Source organism: Spea bombifrons, chromosome 4 (assembly GCF_027358695.1).
Source record: "Spea bombifrons isolate aSpeBom1 chromosome 4, aSpeBom1.2.pri, whole genome shotgun sequence".
NCBI lineage: Eukaryota > Metazoa > Chordata > Amphibia > Anura > Pelobatidae > Spea > Spea bombifrons.
The window spans coordinates 112,464,893-112,475,491 of NC_071090.1; the positions used below are offsets into that span (position 1 = coordinate 112,464,893).

General features: G+C 46.2%; 1 protein-coding gene across 1 annotated transcript in view; it reads right to left on the reverse strand.

The window, feature by feature from the left end:
• Nucleotides 1-263: 263 nt before the first annotated feature.
• ACTL6B (actin like 6B) overlaps nucleotides 264-10,599 on the reverse strand; it is a 25,048-nt gene continuing 14,712 nt past the window's right edge. The window contains exons 3-14 of the mRNA XM_053464095.1: nucleotides 7,314-7,476; nucleotides 5,618-5,718; nucleotides 5,295-5,392; nucleotides 4,182-4,276; nucleotides 3,687-3,793; nucleotides 3,000-3,089; nucleotides 2,718-2,779; nucleotides 2,252-2,366; nucleotides 1,967-2,047; nucleotides 1,245-1,340; nucleotides 958-1,044; nucleotides 264-845 (exon numbers count right to left, since the gene is read on the reverse strand). Of these exons, the coding sequence (XP_053320070.1) occupies nucleotides 765-845; nucleotides 958-1,044; nucleotides 1,245-1,340; nucleotides 1,967-2,047; nucleotides 2,252-2,366; nucleotides 2,718-2,779; nucleotides 3,000-3,089; nucleotides 3,687-3,793; nucleotides 4,182-4,276; nucleotides 5,295-5,392; nucleotides 5,618-5,718; nucleotides 7,314-7,476 (1,176 nt within the window). The 3' untranslated portion in view covers nucleotides 264-764. The remainder of the gene's footprint in view (nucleotides 846-957; nucleotides 1,045-1,244; nucleotides 1,341-1,966; nucleotides 2,048-2,251; nucleotides 2,367-2,717; nucleotides 2,780-2,999; nucleotides 3,090-3,686; nucleotides 3,794-4,181; nucleotides 4,277-5,294; nucleotides 5,393-5,617; nucleotides 5,719-7,313; nucleotides 7,477-10,599) is intronic.

Here is a 10,599-nt window from a genome sequence, read left to right on the forward strand (position 1 = left end):
TTCCTCATATTATATACTCTCCGGCCGTATAACTAATCCCGTCCTTATAACCTGTTATATCCCTGTATATTCCTCATATTATATATTATATACTCTCCGGCCGTATAACTAATCCCGTCTTTATAACCCGTTATATCCTGTATTTTACGAGGAATCGTATCGAATGCTTTAGTAGAATCCCGGACAGACCCCGGGCTATATTTCTCTCACCTCGTCGTAGAATGCCATTAAATCAGTCTGACACGATCAGTACTTCATAAAAACATGCTGACTCGTTTATTGGATAATTATCTTATCGGATGAAATGTATTCCTGAATATTATCCCAGGTCTGTAGTTCCCTGCCTGGCACTTTGATCCCTTTTTTTAAATATTGGTACCACTTCTAATGAACAGCAGTCTTTTGGCTCCCTGTCAGACAGGATTACATCCAATGATATAAATCATAACTGTGTTACGGGGAGTTAATAGGACTAGAGCATAGAGGCTGTTATGTAGTGTCGGTGAGTAGGGAAGGGGCAGTAGAGGCTGTTATGTAGTGTCGGTGAGTAGGGAAGGGGCAGTAGAGGCTGTTATGTAGTGTCCGTGAGGACGGAAGGGGCATTAGAGGCCAGTACGTACTCTTGGTCAGTATGGAGGGGGCAGTAGTGGCTGTTAAGGGGTCTCAGTCAGTACAGGATGATATGGACTATAATTATTTTCCATGATGAGTATTAGGGAGGTAAGTAATATGTGCTTTGTGGTCAGTAAAAGGATAAAGGGGCATTAGGGGCATTTGCGCTCCACGCACTGCTTCCCTCCCTCCTCATATTCTTGTTTCGAGATCCACATCTGCTGGAATGTCCCCTAAAAAACAAAAATGGATTATTTCTCAGACAAACACATCTGCCATCTGTTAGGTAACCAATATACGCCCCACCCCGGGGCAGCTTCCTCGGCCTGCTGTGGTCATACATACCAGCGAGGCCAGGATGGAGCCTCCAATCCAGGAGCTGAAGCGACGTTCTATGGAGCTGTTGCTTGCTATGAGCTTCAGGCGCATGCTCTGGGAAGTAATGAGAAAGCAGGGGTAACTGAGACAAGCAGGGGCAATAAGGTCTGCCAAGTGTGAGGAGGGGTTAGGTAAGGGGGCTGGGGGGGAGATAGAGGCCTAGGGGTGAGACAGGAGACGAGAGAATGTCTCTAATCACTCGGCAGTAACACTCATCACGGTGCCTCGCGGTGGAACGGCCGGATGGCACTCACCGGGGGGGTTTTCTGGGACAGCTCCCTGTTCAGCCTGTCGTTAAACCCCTGCAGTAGCGTATTGCCCCCTGTGACAATGACACTGCCATACAACCCCTGCGGAGACACAAAGGAGACCCCAAACATTCGACACAACAAAAAAGGAAAATGTTACTGCCCCGTACTGCTATCCATCTCCCTCTCCGCACTACTACTCCCTGCCCCCCCGCACTACTACTCCCTGCCCCCCAGAGACTCCCTCTCTGCACTACTACTCCCTGCCCCCCCAAGACTCCCTCTCCGCACTACTACTCCCTGCCCCCCCCGAGACTCCTCCGCACTACTGCTCCCTGTCCCCCCTGAGACTCCCTCTCCGCACTACTACTCCCTGCCCCCCAGAGACTCCCTCTCCGCACTACTACTCCCTGCCCCCCCAGACTCCCTCTACGCACTACTCCCTGCCCCCCCAGACTCCCTCTCCGCACTACTACTCCCTGCGCCCCCAGACTCCCTCTCCGCACTACTACTCCTTGCCCCCCCGAGACTCCCTCTCCGCACTACTACTCCCTGCCCCCCCAGAGACTCCCTCTCCGCACTACTACTCCTTGCCCCCCGAGACTCCCTCTCCGCACTACTACTCCCTGCCCCCCCAGAGACTCCCTCTCCGCACTACTACTCCCTGCCCCCCCGAGACTCTCCACCATACTCTGGGTGCAGATTCTGTAGGTAGTGAAGATACTCACGGGCCGGATGTCTATATCGCACATTCCAATACTGCTGGTGACAACATGGCCTACGCCGAGCATCGTGTTACCAGAGAGGCCCTGAAAGAGAGCAGCGACACTTTACTGAGTGTAATCCCTGACAAACGGGGTGGAACGCAATCACGTGTCGCCCCCTGCGGCTCAGTCACCAGGTACACGGGTCACACAGCACCCCCGAGTCACGTCAATGTCCACACGGAGCACAGAAAGCTGCCCCGGAGGTGTCGCGGGCCGCCAGTCCTGCAGGTCCGGTGCTGCTGTCACCTTTACATTGGACGGATCAAACAGCCCCTCAGGGATCCGCAGCCTCTCTGCCCCGTAGTCCGTGTTATACCCGTTGGGCATCTCATAGTGAACAGTTGGCATCTGGGCGGCCACCCTAGGGTGAGGACAGGGTATCTGTCACACAGAGAGCACGGTGAATAAACCGCACACGCGGAGGGCAGTAACATGCACAGTTAGATTGTAAGCTCCTGGGATTGTGCCCCGTTTTGGGGTGTAAATCGCACATGCCCCGTTTTGGGGTGTAAATCGCACATGCCAAGTTTTGGCGTGTAAATCGCACATGCCCCGTTTTGGCGTGTAAATCGCACATGTCCCGTTTTGGGGTGTAAATCGCACATGCCCCGTTTTGGCGTGTAAATCGCACATGCCCCGTTTTGGGGTGTAAAGCGCACATGCCCCGTTTTGGGGTGTAAAGCGCACATGCCCCGTTTTGGGGTGTACTCACTGTTCATCATAGGGAGAGTCTGACACCTGCAGAACGGAGGCCTGGAAATCCTGTATAACCTCCTGAAGGGCAGAGAGAGGACAACTGTGTGAAAAAGGGGCATGAGGGGCAATAAAGCGGGGGGGGGGTAACATCCAGGCACCACGTGGGAATTCAGCCGGGAAGAAACGGAGTGAGGACGGGAGCCGCACAGCTCATCTGTAGAGGTGACCGAGGGTTTGGAGGCCACGAGGGCCACAAGGGCCGCAGGGAAGCGGAGGGCCGAGCCCCCCGGACACTCACGTTACACATATAATTCTGCCACGATTTAGTAACAGCCGGTAATTTCTCTTTTCGTCTCCAATTCGGTGGAGATCCCTCCCGGACCGGCTCCTGAAGAGACAGAAAGAAAGAAACAAAGAGGGGTCAGGAAGGGGATTTATTGGTGGAAAGGGGAGAGGAAGTGGAGGACACCACAAAAAGGGATAAGGCTGGATGGGAGCACCAAGGGAGGTCGGAGGGAGGGCAAAGTTGGTTTATGAAGGGCCAGGAGCAGTGTGTACGTGTGTAGGGTGAGTGGAGAGAGAGCGGAGCGGCTGGGGTGGTGGGGACTGCAGGGCAGAGAGAGGCTGGCTGTGGCCAGGGGAGGTTAGCACAGTATCAACGGGTCCAAGGGGTGGTAGGAAGAATATTGAAGGGTCCAAGGGGTGTTGGGGAGAGTATGGACGGGTCCAAGGGGTGGTGAGGAGAGTATGGAAGGGTCCAAGGGTAGGTGGGGAGTGTATGGATGGGTGTGGCCAGATGGGGTGGAGCGACTATGGGTGGGTTCAACTGGAGACAGCAGGAGGGGGGTAAACGGAGGTGTGGAGAGGGCAGTAGAAGTACTCCTGAAGGTGGGGGTGGAAGGGTCTCTGTCTCTGCCCCCCACTCAGGTGACGTGTGTTCCTGTGAAGGAGAGACGCCGACACCCGATAGACACTCGCTCCTTACCTTTGACGCGATCATATACGGAGGGATTATCTCCACCCCCATCTCCTGGAATAACTCCCTGCACTGCATAGTAATGAAATCTCCAGCCAGGGGGGACTTCACAATACCTGAAACACAACACATCAGGGCATCACGGCGCGTGTCCCGGGGTCTGTGTATTAGGAGGGGTGAGGGTCCCGGGGTTTGAGTATTAGGAGGGGTGAGGGTCCCGGTGTCTGTGTATTAGGAGGGGGTGCGTGTCCCGGTGTCTGTGTATTAGGAGGGGGTCCGTGTCCCGGTGTCTGTGTATTAAGAGGGGGTGCGTGTCCCGGTGTCTGTGTATCAGGAGGGGGTGCGTGTCCCGTGTCTGTGTATTAGGAGGGGCGAGAGGTCTGTGTATTAGGAGGGGGTGGCTGTCCCTGTGTCTGTGTATTAGGAGGGGGTCCATGTCCCGGTGTCTGTGTATTAGGAGGGGTGCATGTCCCGGTGTCTGTGTATTAGAAAGGGTTCACTCACCTTGCTGTAGAACGTACCCATCATGCACTGGGAGCGCAGTGGTGTGTGTGGCCCCGCTGTCTAGTACTAAACCTGTTGAGCGACCATTGGCAAAACTAGAGCTGGAGTTAAGGAATTGACCTGAAATAACTGCCCCGTAACCCCTTCTCTGCCAACGCCCGACCATGTGACTACATTAATCCCTTCCGGGCCCCTACAGATTGGGATGTCGTTTTATATGTCAGTTAAGAAGCAGTTAAAGCTGTATTCTGTCTTTGGAGCCGTTATATATAAACACTATATGTCCAAAAGTACGTGGAGCTCGGGTGTTTCGCACTCGTTGCTGACGGGTGTATAGAATCAACCCGTCGGCAGCCGTCTCCGGAGACAGACATCGGCAGAGCGGGTCGTACCGAGGAGCTCAGTGACTTTATGGGTGGCCGCGCTGTAGGATGCCCCCTCTGCCCTGCAGCCCTACCTGCCGTAACGCATAATGCAGGCTGAAACGTTTGCTGGGGTAACGGTCTGTTTTTCAAGGTTTTTTGGACAATGCCCTGCTTCTAGATTTATGGGAACAGTTTGGGGAAGACCCCTTTCTATTCCGGCATGACTGTGGCCCAAAGCAAGCTCCATAAAGACATGGTTGGAGGAGTTTGGGGCGGAAGAACCTGACCGGCCGCACAGAGCCCCGACCTCAATCCCATCGAACACCCTTTGGAATGAACCGGAACGTAGATTGCGAGCCGGGCGTCTCGCCCAACATCAGTGCCTGACCTCTCAAACGCTCTACTGGATGAACGGGCAAAAAGCCTTCCCAGAACCCGGAACCGTTATATCTGCAAAGCGGGGATGACTTCATATTAATGTTTGTGTAATTAGAATGTGATGTCATCAAAGTCCCTGGTGTAATGGTCAGGTGTCCCAATATTTTTGGCCATATATCCACAGTAATTTACTGTGTGGGATGACATGGGAAGGCCGCATCCTCTGCATCCTGTTCCTCATAACTCATGTCGACCAATCATATTGCACACTGCGATGTGAGGTGTATAATTCATATTAACACTGTACAGCGCTGTGGAAATCGATGGCGCTAAATCCAAAACAATAAATAATAATTGGCTGGAAGGATACGCGGTGAGTACGGCCGTCTTACACAGGAAGAAGGCAGGAATGTTGTAATGTTCAAACATTAATTCTGTCAACTTCTCTCGCTTTGCCCTGGCGTTCCACTAGGATACAAAAAACAGCAATTAATCCATCTTTCCTGCCCCTCCCCCTGCGGGGTGACCCAGGGAGCTAGGAGTCTGCCCCTCCCCCTGCGGGGTGACCCAGGGAGCTAGGAGTCTGCCCCTCCCCCTGCGGGGTGACCCAGGTTGCTAGGAGTCTGCCACTCCCCCTGCGGGGTGACCCAGGGAGCTAGGAGTCTGCCCCTCCTCCTGTAGGGTGCCACTCACAGGGGCCTCTGACATTAGGACCGGGTGCAGAGCTGGGTCTGACTTCAGGTGTTTGTTGAATGTATGATCCAGGATGGCTTGGAAGGCATCCCAGTCTTCAACTAGAGAGAGGAAGAGAAGATGGCAGGAGCCACGCGCTTGGTTTATACAGTGATGGGTGACGGATCATGTGATATGAGGCATGAGCAATGAGGATGGGGAGTGAAAATATCCAAGATCTGTGAGGGTTTTTCCTCCAGTCTCGGATGGCAAGACAATCATACAATGCATTAAAGTGCATACGATGGCCGAGGGTCCATATAAGATGGCTAAATATATGGCCGTCAGGTGGACTGAAGCCGCCTTATAGACTAAAGATGGGTGAACCAGCTGGTTGCCCAGCAAGAGCCAACCCGGGCTCAGCTCACAGTGCTGCGGGTGAGTGGAGCCACCGGGAGTGTAACTGTCCTGACGAGAGGCTGATGACTCAATGAGCATGTAAAACAGAGATGTCGGGGGGCTTGGCTTCTCCACTTTGATGAAGGTCGGCCGTCAGGTTGGACACATACACCACCTCCTTGATGACTTCATCCTTTACGTTCCTTCCCTGGTCAGAATCTAACCCTGAAGCCAGCACTAAGTGAACTGCCTCCTGAAGAACGGCAGCAGCTTTATGGTCCATCGGAGGAAAGATAGTGGCCTACTTACAGCACATCCACAGCCCATGAAGAAAAAGGATCAATGAAAATACAGTCCAGGTAGGTAAGGGCCACGCAGCATGGAGAGCCATTTCCTGCTCAGATGATGACTTCATACCCTACTATATCCAGCCGACTGTTCCTTCATCCTCTCGAGTTCATCTACAACTTGTCATGAGACCCATGTCGGAACGTCTTTCACAAATTCCTCAATCCAGGAATTGGAACTTCTACGCATTCCCAAACCTGAAAGTCCTGGTCAACTTCAGAGAGTGTGAGCCCCTTGGCTCTGTTCCTCATCGCCTTGGCTTGATGGGACCACCTGGGATCAAGTCATTGGAGAAGACTCTCAAAGCTTTTGTGGAACTAGCCCGCATGTCTACACCTTCTCTTGCCCCTGTCTCTTTAGGCAGCCAGTCAGGCATTTTAGGCTCTACGCTGACGTCATATTTCTGATCATACTTCCTTAAAATGTATGGGCAGAAATCCCTTTGGGAACCCTGAGACAGAGGTGAGGAAGAATGCCCCCTGTCATGGCCGAAACAGCACGGAGGGTGGTTATCACACCAAAATAAAAGGTTTTATGAGCAATTCCATTATCGCCCATTACTGGCTGCACTCGGATAAGGTTGGCGAAGGCTTCATAAGCTGGGCATGGGGCACGTGGGGGCAGATGGCATTAAATGGATCAGCGTTGGTGGGTGATGAGCCCTTGTACGAAGGAGGCAAACAGACACAGGTTAATGAAGGATGGGAGAGAATAAGATGGCATCACATCGACATTTTGTACAGTACAAGTATGATGGAACAGGGCGGCAAATGGACTGGCATAGCACGTACACAAACTGGTCCCGTGTGGCAATGTGTTTGTATGGAGCAAACACGGACGAGTAAAGGATGGAGAGTATTAAATACTGCGGCCAGCTTATGTTAAGGAATGGTGGTGTACGGTGCACATGGGATTCATGTGAGGTGGCCCTGGATGGTTGATGCTCGGTTGAGATTGTTGGGAGTCTCACTCATGCCATTCTTGAGGGGAGACGTGACCTCGGTGTGCGGGCGCGGGACATGCAGACACGTTGTATCGATGTAGTAGACCCGGTTCAGCTTGCGGTCTTTATCCAGGTCTGAGGACAGTGAGTCATCAGGAGACAGGACGCCCAGGGTGGTGGGAAAGTCGGCCTGAGAGGGGGCAGAGAGGAGAGAGAGGTGAGGTATAAACGGGTAAAAAAAAAAGAGGGAACACAGAGGTCAACGGGACAGCGGAGGATGAAATGGGGCAGAGAAGAAAGAGTAACCAGAGAGGGTATAAGGAGGGGGCAGATAAATACAGCGGCAGCAGCTATACATACCAAAAAAGGGGGCATACGCACAGGGCAAACCAGCAACAGGGGGCCCACAAGCAACAGGGGGCCCACAAGCAAAAGGGGGCCCACTCTGGGGAAAAAATATCCTGCCTCCCCAACTGAAACGCTGTCGGAGCGCCGACAGAGGTGTTAGCTGGGTAGATCTTTTACCAGTCCTCTCTCTACAGGGCAACCCCTCATATCTGGTAATAGAGGAGTTAATTCCCTGAAACTGCTCCTGTCTAGTAATAAACGGGTTGATTCTCTGAAACTGCACATATCTGGTTGTTCATTGTTTTATACCGTTCATGTCTGGTAATAGAGGGTCACGTCTGGTAATGACTGTATGTGTGTGATATATAGTATATATATAATAAAAATGTATGTTATGTGTATGTGACGGTGTGTATATGTGAATCAGTGTGTATGTGATATGTATATATGTATATAATATGTATTTATGTGTATGTGACGGTGTGTATATGTGAATCAGCGTGTATGTGATATATATATATATAATATAAAATGTATGTTATGTGTATGTGACGGTGTGTATATGTGAATCAGTGTGTATGTGATATATATATATATATTATATAATGTATGTTATGTGTATGTGACGGTGTGTATATGTGAATCAGTGTGTATGTGATATATATATATAATATATAATGTATTTATGTGTATGTGACGGTGTGTATATGTGAATCAGTGTGTATGTGATATATATATATAATATATAATGTATGTTATTTGTATGTGACGGTGTGTATATGTGAATCAGTGTGTATGTGATATATATATAATATAAAATGTATTTATGTGTATGTGACGGTGTGTATATGTGAATCAGTGTGTATGTGATATATATATGATATAAAATGTATTTATGTGTATGTGACGGTGTGTATATGTGAATCAGTGTGTATGTGATATATATATATATAATATAAAATGTATTTATGTGTATGTGACGGTGTGTATATGTGAATCAGTGTGTATGTGATATATATATATATAATATAAAATGTATGTTATGTGTATGTGACGGTGTGTATATGTGAATCAGTGTGTATGTGATATATATATATAATATAAAATGTATGTTGTGTATGTGACGTTGTGTATATGTGAATCAGTGTGTATGTGATATATATAGATATTATATAATGTATTTATGTGTATGTGACGGTGTGTATATGTGAATCAGTGTGTATGTGATATATATATATAATATAAAATGTATTTATGTGTATGTAATGGTGTGTATATGTGAATCAGTGTGTATGTGATATATATATATAATATAAAATGTATGTTATGTGTATGTGACGGTGTGTATATGTGAATCAGGGTGTGTGTGATATATATATAATATAAAATGTATTTATGTGTATGTGACGGTGTGTATATGTGAATCAGTGTGTATGTGATATATATATAATATAAAATGTATGTTATGTGTATGTGACGGTGTGTATATGTGAATCAGTGTGTATGTGATATATATATATATATATTATATATAATGTATTTATGTGTATGTGACGGTGTGTAGATGTGAATCAGTGTGTATGTGATATATATATATATAATATAAAATGTATTTATGTGTATGTGACGGTGTGTATATGTGAATCATTGTGTATGTGATATATATATATAATATATAATGTATTTATGTGTATGTGACGGTGTGTATATGTGAATCAGTGTGTGTGTGATATATATATATATAATATATAATGTATGTTATGTGTATGTGACGGTGTGTATATGTGAATCAGTGTGTATGTGATATATATATATATATATAATATATAATGTATTTATGTGTATGTGACAGTGTGTATATGTGAATCAGCGTGTATCTGATATATATATAATATAAAATGTATTTATGTGGATGTGACGGTGTGTATATGTGAATCAGTGTGTATGTGATATATATATATAATATATAATGTATGTTATGTGTATGTGATGGTGTGTATATGTGAATCAGTGTGTATGTGATATATATATATAATATAATGTATGTTATGTGTATGTGACGGTGTATATATGTGAATCAGTGTGTATGTGATATATATATAATATATAATGTATGTTATGTGTATGTGATGGTGTGTATATGTGAATCAGTGTGTATGTGATATATATATATAATATAATGTATGTTATGTGTATGTGACGGTGTGTATATGTGAATCAGTGTGTATGTGATATATATAATATATAATGTATGTTATGTGTATGTGACGGTGTGTATATGTGAATCAGTGTGTATGTGATATATATAATATATAATGTATTTATGTGTATGTGACGGTGTGTATATGTGAATCAGTGTATGTGATATATATATATATATAATATGTATTTATGTGTATGTGACGGTGTGTATATGTGAATCAGTGTGTATGTGAGATGTATATATATATATATAATGTATTTATGTGTATGTGACGGTGTATATATGTGAATCAGCGTGTATGTGATATATATATATAATATATAATGTATTTATGTGTGTGTGACGGTGTGTATATGTGAATCAGTGTGTATGTGATATATATATAATATATAATGTATGTTATGTGTATGTGACGGTGTGTATATGTGAATCAGTATGTGATATATATATATAAAATAAAATGTATTTATGTGTATGGGACGGTGTGTATATGTGAATCAGTGTGTATGTGATATATATAATATATAATGTATTTATGTGTATGTGACGGTGTGTATATGTGAATCAGTGTGTATGATATATATATATAATATAAAATGTATCCATGTGTATGTGACGGTGTGTATATGTGAATCAGTGTGTATGTGATATATATATATAATATAAAATGTATCCATGTGTATGTGACGGTGTGTATATGTGAATCAGTGTGTATGTGATATATATATATATAATATAAAATGTATGTTATGTGTATGTGAC